The 25708-nt window shown below is 41.9% G+C and overlaps 1 protein-coding gene across 1 annotated transcript in view; it reads right to left on the bottom strand.

Annotated features, from left to right (window-relative positions):
- Window positions 1-25708, bottom strand: part of arhgef28a (Rho guanine nucleotide exchange factor (GEF) 28a) — an 89968-nt gene that overhangs the window by 13856 nt on the left and 50404 nt on the right. Inside the window, exons 14-31 of the mRNA XM_080755678.1 lie at window positions 24512-24629; window positions 23131-23266; window positions 22744-22799; window positions 22559-22613; window positions 21147-21282; window positions 20883-20995; window positions 20333-20473; window positions 18960-19831; window positions 18384-18509; window positions 17839-17956; window positions 16627-16875; window positions 16029-16105; window positions 10764-10942; window positions 9813-9901; window positions 8935-9126; window positions 7719-7930; window positions 4791-4838; window positions 2205-2396 (exon numbers count right to left, since the gene is read on the bottom strand). Coding sequence (XP_080611804.1) covers window positions 2205-2396; window positions 4791-4838; window positions 7719-7930; window positions 8935-9126; window positions 9813-9901; window positions 10764-10942; window positions 16029-16105; window positions 16627-16875; window positions 17839-17956; window positions 18384-18509; window positions 18960-19831; window positions 20333-20473; window positions 20883-20995; window positions 21147-21282; window positions 22559-22613; window positions 22744-22799; window positions 23131-23266; window positions 24512-24629 — 3109 coding nt within the window. The remainder of the gene's footprint in view (window positions 1-2204; window positions 2397-4790; window positions 4839-7718; window positions 7931-8934; window positions 9127-9812; window positions 9902-10763; window positions 10943-16028; window positions 16106-16626; window positions 16876-17838; window positions 17957-18383; window positions 18510-18959; window positions 19832-20332; window positions 20474-20882; window positions 20996-21146; window positions 21283-22558; window positions 22614-22743; window positions 22800-23130; window positions 23267-24511; window positions 24630-25708) is intronic.

Genomic DNA, 25708 nt, shown 5'->3' with positions numbered 1-25708 from the left:
TACAGTAGGTACAGTAGATGGGTGGATAGATACAGTTGAGGTAGATGGGTAGATACCAGAGGCGTAATATCCATAGGGTGGGTTGGGTTTTGTCAACACATGGGGCCCCCCACTAGGGCCCCCCCCCCCCGACAGCCAGCCGTCGTTTCCTCCTCCCGTCAGTGATGGGAGAAGGAAGCGCCGGTCGGCCGTTGGGAACCCCCTCAAACTCAGACTTTGGGCCAAAACTTCATATTTACCCTCTCTGTAACCAACAAAACTTCATATTTACCCTCTCTGTAACCAACAAAACTTCATATTTACCCTCTCTGTAACCAACAAAACTTCATATTTACCCTCTCTGTAACCAACAAAACTTCATATTTACCCTCTCTGTAACCAACAAAACTTCATATTTACCCTCTCTGTAACCAACAAAACTTCATATTTACCCTCTCTGTAACTAACGAAACTTCATATTTACCCTCTCTGTAACCAACAAAACTTCATATTTACCCTCTCTGTAACTAACGAAACTTCATATTTACCCTCTCTGTAACCAACAAAACTTCATATTTACCCTCTCTGTAACCAACAAAACTTCATATTTACCCTCTCTGTAACCAACAAAACTTCATATTTACCCTCTCTGTAACCAACAAAACTTCATATTTACCCTCTCTGTAACCAACAAAACTTCATATTTACCCTCTCTGTAACTAACGAAACTTCATATTTACCCTCTCTGTAACCAACAAAACTTCATATTTACCCTCTCTGTAACTAACAAAACTTCATATTTACCCTCTCTGTAACTAACAAAACTTCATATTTACCCTCTCTGTAACTAACAAAACTTCATATTTACCCTCTCTGTAACCAACAAAACTTCATATTTACCCTCTCTGTAACCAACGAAACTTCATATTTACCCTCTCTGTAACCAACAAAACTTCATATTTACCCTCTCTGTAACCAACGAAACTTCATATTTACCCTCTCTGTAACCAACGAAAGTATGTTCTTACGTCCTTCATCTCAGCACTCAGTGAGTCATTGCTGATATGAAAGTTCTTTCACGTTCTGCACTGCAGCACATGTGATGCTGCTGATGAATGAATGAGCTTGCAGTAGGTCAATATTTGGCCAAAGTAACTATATAGAACCGTGCCAGAACCGTCCCAAATGGTCCAAATTACCCGACAAATAACCCATTTCCATGTACAGTACAAGGCCCCTTTCATTCTAAGAACCCATGGCTGATAAACGCCTAATTATGCCACTGGTAGATACAGTAAAAAACCTTTATTGATCCCATGGGGGAATTTACTAGAAGCGCAATATGTAGAAGACACCCATAATGTTCTTGCTATTCTACATACAGTACAGCCAAGCACACGTTTTATTCGTCTTGGTGACTAGACTTGGTGTAGAGGGGGAAAACACTATGTCCAGGACCACCTCAGGTCCATGTAAACAGAGTACAGAGGGTCTACTAAGGACCACCTCAGGTCCATGTAAACTGAGTACAGAGGGTCTACTAAGGACCACCTCAGGTCCATGTAAACAGAGTACAGAGGGTCTACTAAGGACCACCTCAGGTCCATGTAAACAGAGTACAGAGGGTCTACTAAGGACCACCTCAGGTCCATGTAAACAGAGTACAGAGGGTCTACTAAGGACCACCTCAGGTCCATGTAAACAGAGTACAGAGGGTCTACTAAGGACCACCTCAGGTCCATGTAAACAGAGTACAGAGGGTCTACTAAGTGGTTCAGGTCCATGTAAACAGAGTACAGACCACCTCAGGTCCATGTAAACAGAGTACAGAGGGTCTACTAAGTGGTTCAGGTCCATGTAAACAGAGTACAGACCACCTCAGGTCCATGTAAACAGAGTACAGAGGGTCTACTAAGTGGTTCAGGTCCATGTAAACAGAGTACAGACCACCTCAGGTCCATGTAAACAGAGTACAGAGGGTCTACTAAGTGGTTCAGGTCCATGTAAACAGAGTACAGACCACCTCAGGTCCATGTAAACAGAGTACAGAGGGTCTACTAAGTGGTTCAGGTCCATGTAAACAGAGTACAGACCACCTCAGGTCCATGTAAACAGAGTACAGAGGGTCTACTAAGTGGTTCAGGTCCATGTAAACAGAGTACAGACCACCTCAGGTCCATGTAAACAGAGTACAGAGGGTCTACTAAGAAGTGGTTCCTCCTTGCCTGATGGAGGCGCCCTTGTAGGCGGCGGACGCTCGCCACCTCCTCGCGCTGCTTCTCCAGGTTGCGCTGCTTCTCCCGCTCCTGCAGCGCGCTGCGCCACACGCACGGCGGGTTGGGCCGTGGGCCGCGCTCGCTCTCCCGGACGAGGAGCCGCTGGACCTCGAAGCAGGTGTCCTGAATGGCCACCGCCGCCTGGGGACATGAGGATGAGAGAAGGGACTTGAAGCCAGTGAGGCGCATGCAAAAACAACACACCCGGGTTCTCAACATGTGCTTCAGGAGCAGTGTTGCATTGGTCATTGCACGGAGAGTACCACGCCCGCCATCAATCCAACGAACTGTCCGGAGCACACGCACGCACATGCATTGATTATATCGCTTTATATGGATCTGAAACGGCACAGCTAAAAATTACTTTTTGCCCTGAGCCGGTTGCTATAGAGCGCCGCAGGCCCGCCCCCTTTCAGAAAAGCGAGTGGCCCAGGAAGTGGAAGCCCCATGCATTCTCCCATCGGCACTTTTTATATAATTTATTTAAAGACGGTTACGCCGCGGACAAAGCCAATTCGGATCGTGACGAATCATGACAATGAACACAATCTTTTGGGCCGATCAAATCATTAGAAAGAAGAAAAGAAAGTCAGGAGACAACACTATTTGTTTTGTTTTTCGTCTTATAAATTATTTGATCGGCCCAAAAGATTGTGTTCATTGTCATGATTCGTCACGATCTATAAAGCACAACTATAATGCCATAATGTAACTATGTATGTATGTATGTATGCTGTATGTATGTACACATGCCTACTTTTCAATCCTTATTTATAAGTCTACCAACCTTATTTATTTATTATTATTTATTTATTTATTCGTAAATGTCAAATTAACTGATGAAATGTCTGTTCTTGTTGCAATGATAATTGGAACCTTGGGGAGGGTGGGGCGATGGGGGAATTGTAATGAAAATGAAAAATGCTTAATAAAAACTTGGTCACAAAAAAAAATGATTCGTCACGATCCGAATTGGCTTTGTCCGCGGCGTAACCGTCTTTAAATAAATTATATTAAAAGTGCCGATGGGAGAATGCATGGGGCTTCCACTTCCTGGGCCACTCGCTTTTCTGAAAGGGGGCGGGCCTGCGGCGCTCTATAGGCAACACCTTGCTTACCCCCACACGCACGGAACGTGCGTAGACTACTGTTATAATTAGGATCTTCTCTGGCTGTTTAAAACTACGTCACGGCATCGCAATTGAAATATAAAGCCCGTTTCTGGAGAAACATTAGCCTTTTCTTCTCCTCTCATTGACTGATGTCTTTACTCTTCTGTAGCTACAGTCCTGTAACTGTATCTTAACTGCTGTGCTGCCTTTGGCAACAAAAAAGGTGGCATCTATCTCATCATTTGGTGTCCGATGACAATCCCAGCACACGTAATTGATTGCCGATTTTGAGCAATACTGTAGGTTGCCATGCCACATGCCATGCCCCCCATGCAATACTGTAGGTTGCCATGCCACATGCCATGCCCCCCATGCAATACTGTAGGTTGCCATGCCACATGCCATGCCCCCCATGCAATACTGTAGGTTGCCTTGCCACATGCCATGCCCCCCATGCAATACTGTAGGTTGCCATGCCACATGCCATGCCCCCCATGCAATGCCACATACCATGCCCCATACCATGCCCCCCATGCAATGCGTCGAGAGCTTGTAGATCATACAAACAAAATAATAAAACAATGTGTGAAGAAACATTAAAAGATGACATATTGAGAGATACAAGGTCCCGTCAGCAACAACAACATGCATTATAGTAAGTTGAAATAAAGTGTATCTCAGGTCTCTCAGTGAAGACAATGTACTGTAGGCGTGTTAGTCTCTGTCTCTGCAGCAGCTCATTGCTACAGCATGGCTCCAGTCCAGACAATGCATGCATGATTATGCCACTGATTGAGTGGTGTTTACTGAAGCTGTGCTGGAACACAATAAGCAACCTGGGGATGGAACTAATGAAAAGAAAACTATCTACCGCTTTTTGTCCTCACCACAAGCAGGCTTGTTTGATTGCTTGGAATTTCAATGAGTCACTCGGTGGATGACAAAAGTGTGTTTGTGCGTGCATGTGTGACAATATGCTGAAATTATGTATTTGCACCCTAATGTCTAATTATAATGTATGTACTGTATTACCTGCTGCTTCTTTGATGCACCTCATTCTAACTTCATACTGTATCAGATAAATATGCTATATGTATATTATACATTATGCAGATATCCTTTGTTGATTTGCCTTTTCTATTTTTTCCTCCACATGAACTTGTAAGAGACATTAATTGATGCCCATGACTAAAGGACAAAATGTGGCCCTATCAGTTCAATAAGGGACACGTCTTTTCCAAATAAGTGAACTCTAGAACACGGTAAGACAGTATAGGGGTATCACCTGTTTCCAAAAATATATATATATAATTTGACAATGTACTGTAAACAGACTGGCAGCAGGCAGGCACAGGTCACTTCCACAGATAACGTGGTTTTGGAAGTACAGTACATATAAGTGGTAAGATTGAGGGTTACTCACCTGTAGACTATAAAGTAACTGTGTCAGGCTTTGGACACTCTGAGCCACCTGTTGACAGATGACACACACACACACACACATAAACATGACACACACGTTGACACGCACACACACACACATAGCAGATCTACAACCTCACAATGTGTCGCGATGTGACGCATTGTGAGCTTGTAGATCGGGCTATTACACTAAAAGTATAAAGTTATGAAATATTGTCAAAGCCAATGTTTCAAAACCTGAAACGCCAAACAGAAATGATTCATATGGTCCAGTGTTCAACAACAAAAACATCGTTAACTCGTTAATCATTTGCAATCATTTGTGTGACAATATTAAAATGACCTAATCATGACAGCCCTAAGTACAGTCATATACAGACATAGATTAGCCGGGTTACGGAGTCTTTCATCGGTTGATGACATGGTTTCAAACATCTTTAGTCACAGGTTAATCCTTGGTTCCTCTCGTGTGAGTCAAATGTCTGTCTCATTGTGCAACATGTGTGCCACCTTCAGGCTGGATTACATTAGATTATTGTCCCACAGGGACATTTTGTTGTCACACCTTTAGTACAACACAGAAACTACTGGTGGATTGTTACTTAAAATGTCTCTCCAGCTCTTCAATAAATAAATAATTGTGTCATCACTATCTGTATCCTGACTATGAGTTCTCTATCCTGATTGGATCAAATTGGTATCCCGAACTGAAAATGCATTTTCTGACTAATAAAGAGCATGAAGACTTGTTACTAAACAAACACTCTATAGAGCGTCGCAGTCCCGCCCCCTTTCATGTCGACGCCAGGCCCAGGAAATTAATCCCAATGCATTTTTCCCCATAGACATTTCAAAAAGTATTTATATAAAAACCTTTAACCCTCTAGCACCCAGAGTTGCTTTTTAGCTTTATTTTAATTAATTACTAAATTATTATTATTTTTTTCTGTTCTTTTTTCACCTAAATGTCATCAGTGATGTTCATTGCAATGCCAATTCAATGCCATTAGTCATGATATTTGCATATAAATACCCCCCACAGAGGCTGAAATTCACACAAATAAAAAATGTTTGGACAATTTTGAACATTTTTTAACCTAAAACTTTTGACCTTTACCCTAATAAAAGTAGGTAAAATAATTGTAATATATGTTTTTTTGTGATCATTAGAATGTCTAGAACATGTTTTATTCATTATTGTGAAAGATATCCCCCAAATGTAAATTATTAATTTATTATATTATTATATAATTATTATATAATTATTATAAATTTTTCATCAAACTTTATTTTTTTATTTTTTTTAACATCTTTTTTAGTGTCAGTGCTAGTAGTACAAAGTAGTAGTAAGGTTGAAATCTATTTTTTGCAAGTAGAAATTAATGCGGGTGTTAGAGGGTTAAAGACGAAGCCAACTCGAGTCGTGACAAATCATGACAACACAATATTTTGGACCAAACAAATAATTACATAGAAGAAAAACAACAAAAAATGTGTTTTTTTCTTCTTTACAATTCTTTGTTTGGCCCCAAAACATTGTGTTTATTGTCATGATTTGTCACGACAAGAGTTGGCTTTGTCTGCGGCGTAAACGTCTTTAAATAAATACTTTATGAAAAGTCTATGAGGAAAATGAACGGGGATTTCTTTTCCGGGTCTCTCGAGGGTGCATGGCGGGACTGCAACGCTCTATAAGCAACAAGCAACCATCAGAATATAGAGCTATTTAACGCTTATTTTCACCAAATAAAATCACATAGGCCTACCCTACCTTTAACCACGTTATTATTCTTAGTAAAAACAGAGTTGCAACTGTACTTTTTCCCGTCTACACCAAATCTTTGCGCCAAAAATAGCTGATTAACAAAGAGTTAATCGCGACGGCGACGTGAGGCACAAAAAGTTGAACATTGAGATACAAGGTTTCAGTTGAACATTGAGATACAAGGTTTCAGTTCCGACGGACCAAACAAATAAATAAGGAAAGAAAAAACACCCAGGAGAACTTAACCCATTCTGACCTGAGATCAGATTCTAAAAATGTCTTCTACATCCTGACAGTTTTCTGAAAAAGCTATGTCAGTCGTTCTTCGATTTTTCAAAAATAGCAGACCTACAAGCTCGTAGCGCGCCACTCGGTGGCGCGCTATGAGCTTGTAGATCTGCTATTTTTCAATAGCTAAAGCATAGCATAATGCTATAACACCAAAAAAAGGGGTTCCCGCCCAAAATGGGTTAATGGACTCCTCCATGCCGTTAGTATGAGCTCATCTATAATTCATCACATTAGGACTGAAATGTCACTCTAATAGAAGACGCTAAATTATTCACATGAACCGATACCGAGACTCACTTCTGGGTAGGAATGGGAAAGAGGTTACAGCAGGTGACACGTACGGCCCATACGGAGATATGATTATTATTAAAAGGAGGACTTCGCACCATTTTCAACCTATCTCCGTATAATTGGTCCACCCTAATGGTCATTAAAAATTGGCACAATTCCCGTCGACTCACTCTGGCCCCGCCTCTTCCTCAACAGGGGTTTTTCCCGCCTGTTGAACCGGTTCGGTTCATTTTTCCCGCCCTAATTTGGAACAAGTTCAGAGTGTTTCCACCGAAAATGAATACATAAAATCATGATTAAAAAGCTCTATTAAGGTCCTTGCATGCTGCTGCGTTTTTCGGATTTTCAGCAGCATTTATCCGTCGGTTTTCCTGAAAAACACGTCCGGTGTGCAACCACCTTTTACCTTTACGGGCGTTAAATAAACACTGATGATCTGTACAGTGTTGACTGGGGTCCCATAGATACAGTAAACATCCCATCAATTTGGGGTGGCCCGGTCCATATCAAACTGGGGGTCCCCCGTTGAAATGAAAGCGGTTGAGAATGGCTGCTATATATCCTAATAACACCATATCATACCTTGAGGTGAAGAACGCTATCAGGGTCTACGTGTTGACAGTGAGTGAGGGGCTGCAGAGCGGGGGGGTCGCCGTGGGGGTCCGCGAGGGGTGACGTGTCGTCGTGGTGTGACGGTGTCACTGTCACGAGGACCCTGCTCTCCATGTGGGCTCCGGGGTCACGTCCTCCGCTCGGACCACTGCTGGAGCGCAGTGTTGCTCGCAGGTTGTCCGCTGGAGGGAGAGGGAGAGAGAGAGAGAGAGAGGACGCAACTTAATACCGTGTGTGTGTGTGTGTGTGTGTGTGTGTGTGAGTTTGCACATTGGCAATTTTTGCCACTTCTGTGCTCCCTCTGTGCACCTTTTCACTTCAGACTCACATTCCCTACCCAATTCTTCTAATCCCCCTTTTCAACCTTTTATTTCTATTAAAAAAAAAGTGTTGTCTTGTGTTCTTAGTCTTTAACCTTTTAACTAGTTTTTTTCTCTCCAAATAACATACTTTTTTGTTATGTTTGTGTTTTGTAAAGTGACTTTGAGTACTTAAAAGAGCGCTATATAATTATTATTTTTATCTTTATTTATTTTTTATCCCACGATTTTGTAACCCATTTTTCACCCCTGTGTCAATTATCTAATGTGATCCTGGGCTCTACACACCCTCCGCCAACCTGGGGAGAGCAACGGACTCATGCTCCCTTCATGCATGAGTGTCCAAGTCACTCCTTTACACCTGACAGGGGGGGAGTTTCCCTGGTTGGCGCATGGTTATTCCAACACGTTATTCCAACCAGTTCCTTTCCCCTCCATCAGGCGCCCCGGCTGGCCAGGGGGAGGCAGTATAGAGACCAGGATTACTTCATGTTTTGTTGTGAGGGGAGAACATGCAAACTCCACACAGAAAGGCCATTTCGCCAACCCCGCCTTGGGTATGGGCACTGATGACGCGGAGGAGAGGACACACCGTCAGCGCCCACAGCGCTATATAGATTGTATTAGTGGGTAGGCGTTAAATTGAAACATGTAGATATGAGGTTACTGCCTGACATCAACTATAGACAGAGCATTGTTTTCACCCTCTTGCAGAGCTGCAGCCAGCAGCATGTAGATATGAGGTTACTGCCTGACATCAACTATAGACAGAGTATTGTTTTCACCCTCTTGCAGAGCTGCAGCCAGCAGCATGTAGATATGAGGTTACTGTCTGACATCAACTATAGACAGAGTATTGTTTTCACCCTCTTGCAGAGCTGCAGCCAGCAGCAGCGTGGCCTGGGGAGGTTCCTCGGAGCATGGCTGGACCAGCAGCCTGCAGGCCTCCAGCGCTGGAGGAGTGGAGGTGTTCATGGTCAGTGCAAACAGCTCTGCATACATCTGGAGCTTCTCCTCCAGGCTCTGGCAGATCTGCTGGTCATTACTGACCACACTCTCTGTACACAGTGCAACAGAAGGATTAAACCATTTAGACCTGAGGACGATTTCATGACAGTTTTCAGGAAAAAATACATGTTTCTATGTCAGTGTAAGTAAGTAAGTAAGTACATTTTATTTATTAAGCACTTCTCACAGAGAAAACTCACAAAGTGTTTTACATGCAGGAATTAAAAACAAAGACAGGCAAAATACAACAGAATAGTAGTCAAACAAAAAACAGGAACATACGATTGATCTAAGAAAAATAACAACACAACCATTATGTTACATTAGGAAAAGCTTGTGCAAATAGCAAAGTTTTGGTGGTTGTTCTCAAACATTTTCATATCAAGGACCCCATAAAATGATAAGTTCCAGACCCCCAGGAACGCGTTCAAGGGGCCGGGCCGGTTCCGGCGTGCCGCCCCGCGTCCAAAACGGTTGAGAAATGACAGAGTTACCGTGTGGGGGGTCCCCAGGTTGTGGGTCTTGTGAACTACAATAACCAGCAGTTTGTGGGTCTTGTGGACTACAGTACCCAGCAGTTTGTGGATCTTGTGGACTACAGTACCTTGCAGTTTGTGGATCTTGTGGACTACAATACCCAGCAGTTTGTGGGTCTTGTGGACTACAGTACCTTGCAGTTTGTGGGTCTTGTGGACTACAATACCCAGCAGTTTGTGGGTCTTGTGGACTACAGTACCTTGCAGTTTGTGGATCTTGTGCATGCGTGCGTCAGCAGCTCTCTTCTCTTCCTCAGGCTCGCTGGTGTCCTCCTCTTCCTCTGGACAGCTAGAGACACACAAAGGAACGCGACAGTGAATCAACTGCTTGTAGATCTACATTCTAATGCAGGGGTCCTCAATAGGTGGACCGCGGTCCACGACCGGACCGCGGACCACCTCTCTGTGGACCCTGGGCAGAAAAACCTTTTAAACTTGACACACACACACACACACGCCCCCCTACCTCTCCACAGCCTCTCTAATGAGCCTCATCCAGGTGTTCCTCTCCTACCTCTCCACAGCCTCTCTAATGAGCCTCATCCAGGTGTTCCTCCCTCTCCACAGCCTCTCTAATGAGCCTCATCCAGGTGTTCCTCTCCTACCTCTCCACGGCCTCTCTAATGAGCCTCATCCAGGTGTTCCTCCCCCCTACCTCTCCACAGCCTCTCTAATGAGCCTCATCCAGGTGTTCCTCCCTCTCCACAGCCTCTCTAATGAGCCTCATCCAGGTGTTCCTCTCTCCTACCTCTCCACAGCCTCTCTAATGAGCCTCATCCAGGTGTTCCTCTCTCCTACCTCTCCACAGCCTCTCTAATGAGCCTCATCCAGGCTTAGAGTATATATACAATAGAGAAGACACCCAAGTTCTCCTCCCATCCACTTGCATTGAGTTGCTCAGAAGCGCATGAGGCGAATCCACTCCTCCTTCCGGTTTAGGAACAGTGTGCATTCTGGATGGATTGTCCTCAAACACATGAACGCGCGACGACCGGCGGAGTGGACGGAGCCTAGTGCGCGTTCATGTGTTTGAGGACCAAACGTTACCAAACTGCAATACCTTCTTCGGCCACTATGTCCATTGCGCTTCAGGATTTCCTCTGGGTGTCTTCTCTATTGTATAATAACTCTATGCATCCAGGTGTTCGTACCTCTCCACGGCCTCTCTAATGAGCCTCATCCAGGTGTTCCTCTCCTCCTTGGCGGAGGTGTGAACCTCGTACATCTCCGGTCCGGCGGCCGAGGCGCTGATCAGAAACATCCCTCTCTCCTCATTGGCCACTTCTCTAACGATCAGCTTCTGCAGGGAGACCACCGGAGGCTTCTGGTCCTTCAGGGAGAGACATTTAGAAACATTATTAACGTTATTCTGACTGTACAACATGTAGAAACATTAATAACGTTATTCTGACTGTACAACATTTAGAAACATTAATAACGTTATTCTGACTGTACAACATTTAGAAACATTATTAACGTTATTCTGACTGTACAACATGTAGAAACATTAATAACGTTATTCTGACTGTACAACATGTAGAAACATTATTAACGTTATTCTGACTGTACAACATGTAGAAACATTAATAACGTTATTCTGACTGTACAACATGTAGAAACATTAATAACGTTATTCTGACTGTACAACATGTAGAAACATTATTAACGTTATTCTGACTGTACAACATGTAGAAACATAACGTTATTCTGACTGTACAACATGTAGAAACATAACGTTATTCTGACTGTACAACATGTAGAAACATTAATAACGTTATTCTGACTGTACAACATGTAGAAACATTAATAACGTTATTCTGACTGTACAACATGTAGAAACATTATTAACGTTATTCTGACTGTACAACATGTAGAAACATTATTAACGTTATTCTGACTGTACAACATGTAGAAACATTAATAACGTTATTCTGACTGTACAACATGTAGAAACATAACGTTATTCTGACTGTACAACATGTAGAAACATTATTAACGTTATTCTGACTGTACAACATGTAGAAACATAACGTTATTCTGACTGTACAACATGTAGAACTATTACGTTATTCTGACTGTACAACATGTAGAAACATAACGTTATTCTGACTGTACAACATGTAGAAACATTAATAACGTTATTCTGACTGTACAACATGTAGAAACATTATTAACGTTATTCTGACTGTACAACATGTAGAAACATTAATAACGTTATTCTGACTGTACAACATGTAGAAACATTAATAACGTTATTGTGACTGTACAACATGTAGAAACATTATTAACGTTATTCTGACTGTACAACATGTAGAAACATTAATAACGTTATTCTGACTGTACAACATGTAGAAACATTAATAACGTTATTCTGACTGTACAACATGTAGAACTATTACGTTATTCTGACTGTACAACATGTAGAAACATTATTAACGTTATTCTGACTGTACAACATGTAGAAACATTATTAACGTTATTCTGACTGTACAACATGTAGAAACATTAATAACGTTATTCTGACTGTACAACATGTAGAAACATTATTAACGTTATTCTGACTGTACAACATGTAGAAACATTATTAACGTTATTCTGACTGTACAACATGTAGAAACATTATTAACGTTATTCTGACTGTACAACATGTAGAAACATAACGTTATTCTGACTGTACAACATGTAGAAACATTAATAACGTTATTCTGACTGTACAACATGTAGAAACATTATTAACGTTATTCTGACTGTACAACATGTAGAAACATAACGTTATTCTGACTGTACAACATGTAGAAACATTATTAACGTTATTCTGACTGTACAACATGTAGAAACATTATTAACGTTATTCTGACTGTACAACATGTAGAAACATTATTAACGTTATTCTGACTGTACAACATGTAGAAACATTAATAACGTTATTCTGACTGTACAACATGTAGAAACATTAATAACGTTATTCTGACTGTACAACATGTAGAAACATTAATAACGTTATTCTGACTGTACAACATGTAGAAACATTAATAACGTTATTCTGACTGTACAACATGTAGAAACATAAATAACGTTATTCTGACTGTACAACATGTAGAAACATTATTAACGTTATTCTGACTGTACAACATGTAGAAACATTATTAACGTTATTCTGACTGTACAACATGTAGAAACATTATTAACGTTATTCTGACTGTACAACATGTAGAAACATTAATAACGTTATTCTGACTGTACAACATGTAGAAACATTAATAACGTTATTCTGACTGTACAACATGTAGAAACATTAATAACGTTATTCTGACTGTACAACATGTAGAACTATTACGTTATTCTGACTGTAAAACATGTAGAAACATAACGTTATTCTGACTGTACAACATGTAGAAACATTATTAACGTTATTCTGACTGTACAACATGTAGAACTATTACGTTATTCTGACTGTACAACATGTAGAAACATTATTAACGTTATTCTGACTGTACAACATGTAGAAACATTAATAACGTTATTCTGACTGTACAACATGTAGAAACATTAATAACGTTATTGTGACTGTACAACATGTAGAAACATTAATAACGTTATTCTGACTGTACAACATGTAGAACTATTACGTTATTCTGACTGTACAACATGTAGAAACATAAATAACGTTATTCTGACTGTACAACATGTAGAAACATAACGTTATTCTGACTGTACAACATGTAGAAACATTATTAACGTTATTCTGACTGTACAACATGTAGAAACATTAATAACGTTATTCTGACTGTACAACATGTAGAAACATAACGTTATTCTGACTGTACAACATGTAGAAACATTATTAACGTTATTCTGACTGTACAACATGTAGAAACATTAATAACGTTATTCTGACTGTACAACATGTAGAAACATTAATAACGTTATTGTGACTGTACAACATGTAGAAACATTAATAACGTTATTCTGACTGTACAACATGTAGAACTATTACGTTATTCTGACTGTACAACATGTAGAAACATAAATAACGTTATTCTGACTGTACAACATGTAGAAACATTATTAACGTTATTCTGACTGTACAACATGTAGAAACATTATTAACGTTATTCTGACTGTACAACATGTAGAAACATTATTAACGTTATTCTGACTGTACAACATGTAGAAACATTAATAACGTTATTCTGACTGTACAACATGTAGAAACATTAATAACGTTATTCTGACTGTACAACATGTAGAAACATTATTAACGTTATTCTGACTGTACAACATGTAGAAACATAACGTTATTCTGACTGTACAACATGTAGAAACATAACGTTATTCTGACTGTACAACATGTAGAAACATTAATAACGTTATTCTGACTGTACAACATGTAGAAACATTATTAACGTTATTCTGACTGTACAACATGTAGAAACATTAATAACGTTATTCTGACTGTACAACATGTAGAAACATTATTAACGTTATTCTGACTGTACAACATGTAGAAACATAACGTTATTCTGACTGTACAACATGTAGAAACATAACGTTATTCTGACTGTACAACATGTAGAAACATTAATAACGTTATTCTGACTGTACAACATGTAGAAACATTAATAACGTTATTGTGACTGTACAACATGTAGAAACATTATTAACGTTATTCTGACTGTACAACATGTAGAAACATTATTAACGTTATTCTGACTGTACAACATGTAGAAACATTAATAACGTTATTCTGACTGTACAACATGTAGAAACATTATTAACGTTATTCTGACTGTACAACATGTAGAAACATTAATAACGTTATTCTGACTGTACAACATGTAGAAACATTATTAACGTTATTCTGACTGTACAACATGTAGAAACATTAATAACGTTATTCTGACTGTACAACATGTAGAAACATTAATAACGTTATTCTGACTGTACAACATGTAGAAACATTATTAACGTTATTCTGACTGTACAACATGTAGAAACATTAATAACGTTATTCTGACTGTACAACATGTAGAAACATTATTAACGTTATTCTGACTGTACAACATGTAGAAACATTATTAACGTTATTCTGACTGTACAACATGTAGAAACATTAATAACGTTATTCTGACTGTACAACATGTAGAAATATTAATAACGTTATTCTGACTGTACAACATGTAGAAACATAAATAACGTTATTCTGACTGTACAACATGTAGAAACATTATTAACGTTATTCTGACTGTACAACATGTAGAAACATTATTAACGTTATTCTGACTGTACAACATGTAGAAACATTATTAACGTTATTCTGACTGTACAACATGTAGAAACATAACGTTATTCTGACTGTACAACATGTAGAAACATTAATAACGTTATTCTGACTGTACAACATGTAGAAACATTAATAACGTTATTCTGACTGTACAACATGTAGAAACATTAATAACGTTATTCTGACTGTACAACATGTAGAAACATTATTAACGTTATTCTGACTGTACAACATGTAGAAACATTAATAACGTTATTCTGACTGTACAACATGTAGAAACATTAATAACATTATTCTGACTGTACAACATGTAGAAACATTATTAACGTTATTCTGACTGTACAACATGTAGAAACATAAATAACGTTATTCTGACTGTACAACATGTAGAAACATAAATAACGTTATTCTGACTGTACAACATGTAGAAACATTATTAACGTTATTCTGACTGTACAACATGTAGAAACATTAATAACGTTATTCTGACTGTACAACATGTAGAAACATAAATAACGTTATTCTGACTGTACAACATGTAGAAACATTAATAACGTTATTCTGACTGTACAACATGTAGAAACATAAATAACGTTATTCTGACTGTACAACATGTAGAAACATAAATAACGTTATTCTGACTGTACAACATGTAGAAACATAAATAACGTTATTCTGACTGTACAACACACAATCCGTTTTGGAACTACTCCAGAACTACTCTTCCAGGGCTGGGAGGGCGCAAACCCCTTATCCCTAAACTTATTTGCCTTTTTTTTTCTAAACATTTTTGAATAGTTAAAATAGCCAGTCTACAGATTGAACTGTTGAACTATTAAAAAAATGTTTTTTTTTCAAAATAGTAAAAAAGGCAAAGTATGCAATGTAAACGGTGAGGCTATCTTATAAGCCCCTCTAGGTCTTCTTACCTCCCCGTTGCACAACAACTAACTGTCAAATATCATTCATATGTGTACATATGAATGAATATGATATTAGACCACCTGATGGTCAAGAGTCAATTCATCCCGCCCTGAGCAAGCAGACTGCAGATTAGCTCAATGGTGAAAATGTCAGCACTTGCGCGCGGGAAACCAGATAGAACCAGTAGAAGAGAAAAGTTGCTACTCACCACAGTAGCAAAAGTATACTTCTGGTCCTTCTCCTGAAGGAATATGAGGCTGTCAGAGAGCAGGAGGACCAAGACATCTGTGTTTGAAAAGAGAAGCAAGGAGATCTCAGCAGATAACCAACAATCACCATGAAACTACCTGTGAGTGTTGGCTGATGAATGAATATCAACATCCCAATACTGGGGGGTCAAATTATGACAGGCAATTCCTGCTGTCAGAATATGACCCCCCAAACTACATTTTAACAAATACTGTACACTTTTTTTGAAAAACTTCTTCCTCATATAACAATAAGACCTGATGATCATGTTTTAGGTTGGGAAAAGATCATGGCACTCCATCTTTAACCCATTTTGTACGGGAACCCCTTTTGGTGTTAGCATTACGTTATGCTTTAGCTATTTAAAAATAGCAGATCTACAAGCTACAAGAACGACTGACATAGAAACATAGCTTTTTCAGAAAACTGTCAATTTCAAACAGACATTTTTAGAATCCGATCTCAGGTCAGAATGGGTTAAAACACCAAAAGGGGTTCACGCACAGACAGAATGGGTTAACAAGCGTTATAATAACGTGCGTCTTCTTTGAGCCGACCTTTCAGTCTTCCGGTGGCGGTCTTCCACAGGAGCAGGCCTTGGTGTCTGAGCTTCTGCCCGGCGAGGTCCTGCTTCCGGAAGGCCAGTCCGTTCTTCAGCTTGGCCGAGCTGCGGCTCTCCATGCGGTTCAACACGTCCTGCAGCCTCTGGTCCTGCTCGTACTCGCTGACCCTCAGGTCCACGGCCACGATCACCTCCCGCATGAGGCCCAGCGCCCTCGCCATGTCCGCATGCTCCTCCGTGTCCTCTACACGGGAGATAGAGTTAGAAATTAGTGATGCACCGAATATTCGGCCGCAGAAAATATTCGGCATAAAATAGCTAAAAATGCATTTTCGGCCTATTCGGTTTCAGCCCGAATAGGCAGAAAATATATCACCGAATAGTGTATGAAATTAATGCATTCAAAAGAGCTGAATACATGTTTTATGGACCCGTAATAGTGATTATTATTGTTAAGTGTTGCCATAACCATTTATTTTGCCATGAATCAGGTAGCTTTAAGGTACGGCCATGACAGCAATGGTAGGAAATATATATAATATGTATCATATTCGGATATTCGGATATTCGGTTTTCGGCCAACTGTTTCCTATATTCGGTATTCGGTTTTGGCCAAGAATTTCCATTTTGGTGCATCCCCCGGCTGGCCAGGGGGAGGTAGTTTAGAGACCAGGGTTACTGCATGTTTGTTGTGAGGGTGTTTTAAAATAATTGTAGTGGAGTAAATGTACAATATTTGTTGAAGTAAAAATATAGAAAATTGGAATTGGTATTTAAAGTACATCAGTTGTAACTGTATGTACCACTGACGGGAGATGACAGAAAACTAAAAACAAAGATGCAATGGAAAAATTCTAATCTTGAAGGACCACTTTACTTCATATAATTGGTCCCCAATCTCATTATGAGATTTGTCTCAGATGAGACATTTGTGCTCACTCTGTGTCTCAGAGGAGGGCTGTGGACAGATCACAAACAATGTCATTCACTCTGGGTCTCAGAGGAGGGCTGTGGACAGATCACAAACAATGTCATTCACTCTGTGTCTCAGAGGAGGGCTGTGGACAGATCACAAACAATGTCATTCACCGCTGGTGTTGAGGCGGAGGGCCCTTTAGTCACACTAGTACCGGTAAGTTTCTCATCAACTTCCATGTACAAATTGTTGTTCCTCCATTTCGCCAGCAGAGGGTAGCAAAGGACTCACCCTGGGTGTACTGCAGAATCCTCTCCAACAGCACAGGATACTTGGTGATCCTTTGGGTCACCAGCAAGATGCATTCTGGGATCTCTCTCCGCCGTACCAACGAGTTGTTGCTTTGTTGCTTGAAATGGTGACATAAAAAATAAAAATCAGTTTGACAAGACGCACTTTTGTTGGAAAAGTGCTCTGTGTGCACGCCAGATATTTTTTTCACCCAACAATGGCCAGAAAAATAATGAAGTCTGTGTGTTTGACTAGGAGGGTTTGACTGGATTGCCGAATTCCTACAATGCCCATAATGCTTTAGTGCACTTCCCCTCCTTGTGGAGAGGGGGGGGGGGGGGGGGGGGGGGGGGGGGGGGCTGCATGGAGGTGTGACTTTGTAGTCCAGGAAGGAAAGTGAGACCACATTTTCAATGGCAGGTTTTTCGTCATGAACACATGGCTAAAATATGAAAAAAAAAAAAACATACTACACACATAAAAACTTGTGTGTCCTAAACATCATTAAAACAAGCTCTGGTTGCAAAAGGGGCAACTTTTAGTACCTTGATGAAGTGCTGGAACCGTTTGTTATTGTGCTGCAGTTCTTTGAAGAAGCTGACCGCATCGTTGTGATGGCTGCAGAACTCACCATACACCTGCTTCATTCTCTCCGCATTCTCATCTGAAAACTGTCCATACAGTACACACATAGAAGTGGTCCATTAAGTGCTGTGAGCAGCGGGTACAACGGGTGCTCTGGCAACAGGTACGGCAAAACATTTAATGTTCCTCACACGGGCACAAGTATTACTGGCAGCGGTCACCGTTCTAAAACCACAAACATAACCATGGTATACCGGTGGAAACCTCATGAACTGTTACTGTGTTAAAATAACCATGGTATACCGGTGGAAACATAACCATGGTATACCGGTGGAAAAATAACCATGGTGTACCGGTGGAAACCTCATGAACTGTTACTGTGGAGGGGAGGGAGCCTTTTAAAAACACGATAAAAGTGCCCTAAACAAACATACAAAAGTCCATGACGTATTTCTGAAAGGCAGACGTTGGAGGGGATAATAGCGCCCCTCAAAAATAGAGGGATAGCAGATCGACAAGCTCAAAGAGAAGCCCACCTGTTGCAGCAAGACGTCTCCTATGTGTTGGATGAGGTAGTTTGTGTGTCCTGGAGGATGGGTGGTGGAGCACAGCTCTGGACTTCGGGTGGAGGATCCCTCTGGAGGTTGGGTGGAGGAGCAGTGTCCAATACTCTGGGTGGAGCAGTGTTCTGGAGGTTGGGTGGAGGAGCAGTGCCGTAGACTTTGGGTGGAACAGAGTCCTAGAGTCTGAGTGGAGCAGTCTTCTGGAGGTTGGGTGGAGGAAGAGTGTCGTATACTCTGGATGGAGCAGGGTTCTAAAGTCTGAGTGGAGCAGTCTTCTGGAGTTTGGGTAGGGGAGCAGGGTCTTGGCGTCTGGGTGGAGCAGTGTTCCAGAGGTTGGGTGGAGCAGTGTTCCAGAGGTTGGGTGGAGCCGTGTTCCAGAGGTTGTGTGGCGGAGTGTCCTGGAGGTTGGGTATGGGAGCAGGGTCTTGGATGTTGGGTGGAGGAGTCCTCTGGATGCTGGGTGGAGGAGTCCTCTGGATGCTGGGTGGAGGAGTCCTCTGGATGCTGGGTGGAGGAGTCCTCTGGATGTTGGGTGGAGGAGCCTTCTGGACGCTGGGTGGAGGAGTCCACTGGACGCTGGGTGGAGGAGAGTCTTGGATGTTGTGTGGAGGAGTCTTCTGGATGTTGCGTGGAGGAGTCCTCTGGACGCTGCGTGGAGGAGCAGTGTCGTTGTTCCTTCATGGCGCTGAAGAAGGCGAGGTGGAACAGGACCAGCTGGTCCAGACGGGGAAACAGCCTCTCCAGGGCGTCGGCGTCCAGGTGCACCTCGTCCCTCGCACCGCGCCGGAACACCTCGGCCATCACACGCAGCGTCTGGAGATGGTGCAGCTCTGTCTGCATCAGCTCTGCAGCACAACGCATGGACGCACGCACACACACACACACACACACACACACACACACACACACGCACGAACACGCACAGACGCAGATTAGCAAACACAGCAGCAAGATTCATGATCTGCTGTGATAGAAGAGGGACATCAAATGGAACACAACCACCCTAAGGAAGCCAACTAATCATTGTTGTGTATTCTGCATCGAGTGATCTCGGTACGTAGAAATTGATTCATTGGAGAACTCTCAATTGTACACACACACTTTTTGCTTTGCCAATGTAAACATAATGTTGTCACATGACAATAAAGCCAAATTGAATTGAATTGAATTGAATTGAATTGAATTGAATTGAATTGAATTGAATTGAATTGAATTGAATCGAATCGAATCGAATCGAATCGAACTGAACTGAACTGAACTGAACTGAACTGAACTGAATTGAATTGTTAAGGATCCTGGCTGTGGTTCATGTCCATCTCAGTGGTCATGGTGTATTGGCGTCTCACCATAGATGACGTCCTGTCGTTTGACCTCTCGTTTGTCCTGCTTCCTACAGAAGTCGGGTTCCACCGCCAGGCTCCAGGACTCCGCCTCGTAATCCACTGCGTCCGACGTGAGGTCGCCAAGGAGACCTGCGTCAACGCAGTCTAGGAGAAAGACGCAGAGGCCTCGTTACGTTCTCAGTAGTCTCGCGGTACCAGACTGTTGCCTCTCGCAACGGAAGAGCTGTCATGAGTAAACTATGAAGTGGAAGTGGAGACTTCCGTTTCGTCTTTACACTACAGTCGTGCGCATTTATCCTAATATAAATAGAAATCATCTAAGCATATATAGCTTGCTGCTTAGCAAAAAAGGAAAAACAAATGCCAAGGTCATCGTGGTTTCAATGACCTGCACTTTTGAAACATGATGATACTGACGCTTTATATTTATAATAATATGCTATGATTACTATTATAATGCACCATGAGTTCTGACCATTGTAATCATGCAGTGTTATAAGATCATAATGCATGTTTAGAATGCATTCTAGTAGACATGGACATAGACGTCTACCTTCCCCCAGTGAGGAGTCAGTGGACGTGGAGGAATCCATGATGTGTAGGAGCTCATCCGACTGTCCAGGAGTCCTCCAGCCGTCACACTCTGTCTCTGGACTCTCGTTGAACCTGGAGGAGAGCAGCAGCTAGTTAGCTAACTTAGCTCACATTCACTACAGTAATTCCACCATTCATCCAGTCATATTCACTGTATACTCTTGACCCATAACATGGTTGTTTGTGAAACATGTGATGTGTAGCGTGTGCTCTATTGTATAACCTGTCATAAGCATTGTGGAAACTCCTGCAGGTGGACGTGAGAAGAGGCGAAGTGTTCTTCTCCTTAGACGCTGTGACAGGCGGAGAGGGACAGGTGGGGAAAGTGCACTGTGAAGAGCTGTCCCTCACTGTGAAATCTGAGAGGAGAGGAGAGGAGAGGAGAGGAGAGGAGAGGAGAGGAGAGGAGAGGAGAGGAGAGGAGAGGAGAGGAGAGGAGAGGAGAGGAGAGGAGAGGAGAGGAGAATGAATGACGTTTATTTATATAGCACCCTTCTCAGCACGAGTGCACAGGGTGCTTTACAATAGTACAAAATTAAAACAATAAAAAACAGCAGGCAGCCATTTTCACAGGGTCAACAGTGGAAAAAGGACAATAAAAACACACAGATAAAACACAAACAGTAGAAGAACAGTGACTATATGTGACCAAATGCCTGTGTGAACATGAATGTTTTTAATTGTTTTTTAAAAGAGGCCTCAGAAAGGACAGTTCTTAGGTCCAGGGGGAGGGCGTTCCACAGTCTGGGGGCTGTCACTACAAAGGCTCGGTCACCCTTTGTTTGAGGAGGTGCTGATTGGCTGATCGGAGTGAACGTGTGTTTGTGTAGGGTTGAATCAGTTCGGTGATGTAGGCAGGGGCTTGGCCGTGGAGTGCTTTGTGGGTGAAAGTGAGGATTTTGAAATGTATTCTGTATTGTACCGGGAGCCAATGCAGTGAGGCTAGAATGGGTGTGATGTGACATAACTTTTTTGACCTGGTGAGTAATCTGGCGGCTGCATTGTGAACCAGTTGCAGTTTGTCAATGGATGTTTTGTTGAGACAGGTGAAAAGTGAATTACAGTAGTCTAACCTGGAAGATATAAATGCATGTACGGACAGTTCTAGCTCAGAGTGGGAGATGATGGACCGGAGTTTTGCAATATTTCTGAGGTGAAAGAAACAGGTGCGAGTGAGTGATTTGACGTGGTTGTCTAGGTGCATGGACTGGTCAAATACCACACCCAAGTTTCTTAGGTGTGGGCGGATGTTTCCCTTGAGTGACCCCATAAAGGAAGCCACTTTAGTGACAGTCTTGTCCGAAGCAACAATCAGCACCTCCGTTTTGGTTGCATTCAGCTGCAGGAGGCTGCTCCCCAGCCAGTTGTCAATAGCGAGCAGACACTCCTGGAGGGTGGTTAAAATGTCCAGTTTGTCCGGTTTGAAAGAGCAGTGGAGCTGAATATCGTCCGCATAACAGTGATATTTAATGCCAGAGGAGAGGAGAGGAGAGGAGAGGAGAGGAGAGGAGAGGAGAGGAGAGGAGAGGAGAGGAGAGGAGAGGAGAGGAGAGGAGAGGGAGAGGAGTTTCTATATGACAGCAATGATTGACAGAGTCATAAACGATGAGGTGTTGGTTAATCTTTCAGACTCACTCTGTGGCAGCGATGCTGTCCTGCTCTTGGTCACAGCGTACTTATCCTGAAGTTTCTACAATACAAAGAACACAGACTGGTTGAACTACAGGACATTGTTAAATGCCTGACTGTACACATGAGTACATGTACTGGTGATGTACACTGTACCAAATGACAAGTATCACTCAGGGAACTGAACTCACCTTCATACACGGGGGAGCATATTCCTTACACGCCTTGTGGACCAATGCAGTGCAACCTAGATGAGGAGAGAGTATAGGTTAGAGGAGAATAGCATGATGATGATGATACTTTTAACAACAGGTTCTAATACTTTAAAGCAGGCCAGGGTTCCAAAACTGCTCAGCTTAAGAAAGATCCAATAGTAAAATGTGTTGATTATAATCTAACAAATAGCCAATCTACAAGCTCACAGTTAAAAAGGTGACCCTTTTTTCCCCCTTATTTCTCACATGGTAGCCAAAAAGTGAGGGCTTTTCAAGTGGACTTTGATCCAGAGACAAGGTTGAGAAACCAAACTGGACTCTGCATGCAGACTAGAGGAAGCTGTGTTTTATTGCTATACTTACTGGTACAATGGAGCAGGTCCTTGCCGTGCGCGGGCTTGTCACAGATAACACACACACTGGGACCCATAATGGAGCCTGAGGTGAAGCTGTGTCCATTCAGCTGCCTGGCCTTGGCCTCTCTCTGCTTCCCTTTCCCCTTTGGAGGACCATGAAAGAGACACAGACGGTGAACGAAAACAGGCACATCCTAAAGTCCTCTGTGATAAATGTTACACTCCCGATTTATGGCCCGTGTTATAGGATGAGTTGAACCCCGGGTCCTCCGGCGCGGAGTCAGTGCCACACTTTCTACTGTACTTCTGAGCTGAGACGGAAAGTCACTATTAGGGTTGGGGCCAGTGTTGTTTTTGGCAGCAAGATTTCAGCATAAATTCCGAGGTCAGGTCTAAATGGGTTAATGCACTCCAGCACTAACCCAAGTACAAATTTGACAGCAACTTTTCTTTAGACCAGGAGTATCAATACTTTAACTCAAGTAACTGGGTTTGAGTACAGTATATTGTCCAGCACTGTGGCGGTGTAATGGAGGGTAAGAACAACAAGAACTAGAGCCAGAGCAAATCAGAGATGAATCACTGAAGGAACTGAGTAACATTGTTTAGTCAGTCCCTCTCAGACCTTGAGACACTTCCAATAACATTTCCTGCTTGTTGGAAAACATGCTTGTTTGCGTCTGAAAGTAGAAACCGTTGAAAGACGAACCGGAGACGAAGTCAAGATAAAAAGACCAAAAGGTGCAGACAGGCCAAAACATCAGCGAAACTAGAGAAAACACAATGTTTAACCACTTAAACCCTCTAGTCTAACAGACCTGAGTCACACTGTACTTTGGGTGCGCTGATTTTTTTCCGATACACCACACTAAATTGTCTTCGCTAAAAATATGCAAATATGCAAGGCAAGCTCACACGCTGTTAGCTTGGAAGTTTTGGCAAATGTTTCCCCCAGAATATGGATGCATGTGATGGGGGTTCAAGTGGTTAACATTCTGGTTGGCAGATCGAGTTACTAAATCTAGGAGTGGAAAAAATATCAAGTTTAGCTAAACGGAAGGACACCTTGTACTGGTTTGACAACCACTACTGCTTGAATCTCATAATGCACTGTACTGTACTGTACTGTACTGTACTGTACTGTACTGTACTGTACTGTACTGTACTGTACTGTACTGTACTGTACTGTACTGTACTGTACTGTACTGTACTGTACTGTACTGTCCCCAGGCCAAGTGGGTATTCCTCAGCAGAGTAGGTCTATCAGGCGGATTTGGTAAAACATTGAACTTGTACTGGAGCTTTAATTTAGGGTGGGCACTTTTGTGTGTAGATGTATGTATGTGAAAAAGCACTGCTGACAATGCCTTGTTGTTGTTGTTTTTTACCTTGTTGCGTGTACTCGACATCCTGCTCTTTAGGAAACTGAAGGTGCGAATAACTTTGTACTTCTCAGACTCGACCTTGGACGGGCTGCTGTTCTGATCAAAGGTTTCCTCTTCGATTCTGTAAAGCAAGAGGAATTTGCATTACGTCGTGTTTGCCTTTTGTTTTCATAACTTAAGACGTACTGTAGTGTACTGTACTGTACAGCACCGCGCCAGGTCTCCTTCTCGCAGACAGTCTCCATAAACATCATCATCTGAAGGTGAGAAAGGCTAGGGGCTGAAATGAGCATCAGCAGTACATTCGACAGAAAGGGACACTGTGTTGTGATGATTGTCATTATAACTGACATAAGCATTCAGAAAAGTGAAATATCAGACAAAAGAGACAAATACAGATAAGAATTATTTTTGTTAGTCACTGATAATATTTCATATTAATTCAGAGGAAAAAAGAACAGACCCCTCACCCTCATGCTTTAGACTAATGCATAGTACACCAGAACAGGCCAGACAGACTACAATTATCATTCATAGGTTCGGCTGGCTAAAACATCACATCATTCATAGCTTCGGGTGGGCGGGGGGGGATCAGAACAGAGTTATTTTGGGTGTTGATGTTGTTAATGCCTCCGAGATGTTGTGAATTGTGACTATACCCAAACTAGTTTGGCCACTGTGATTGGTGAGATGTTTCCGCATTGTTTCCGCATTCAGCCCAGCTTCTAATCAGCAGTGAAGCGAGGTACAAACACCTCTGAAATCCATTCATAACGAGAATTAACCCAATCCAAGCCAAGGAACGACAGGTTACGTTTTTTTGTTTTTACAATAGAAAACGCTGGCCACTGGTCTGCGTTTCTATTGTAGTGTACTGGCATGGATTTTGTTAACCTATCGCTAGAAAGGGGCAAAACATCCACACCTCCATCGCAAATTCCACACAACTTAATTTTTTACCCCCTCCAAGTAGGGGAGCCCTCCCGAAAACAAAATTACTTTGGTTGTTCTGATGTAGTATGCTGCATGCACGCTACCTTTAGAAACCTGTGTTGTTAAATGATAAAGAAAATATTTAGACGTTAAATGTTAGACACGCATGAGAGAGGAGAGGACGGACACTAGACCGTGAAAGCTGTAGCTAGTAGTGAAAGGTGACATAATAGCATCTAGACAATTCTACAGTTTATTGGAATTAAG

The sequence above is a fragment of the Protomyctophum bolini genome (genome assembly GCF_963924005.1).
Source record: "Protomyctophum bolini genome assembly, chromosome: 22".
Lineage (NCBI taxonomy): Eukaryota > Metazoa > Chordata > Actinopteri > Myctophiformes > Myctophidae > Protomyctophum > Protomyctophum bolini.
Note: the sequence above shows the minus strand (reverse complement) of the source record. Positions and strands in the feature narration are given on the sequence as shown.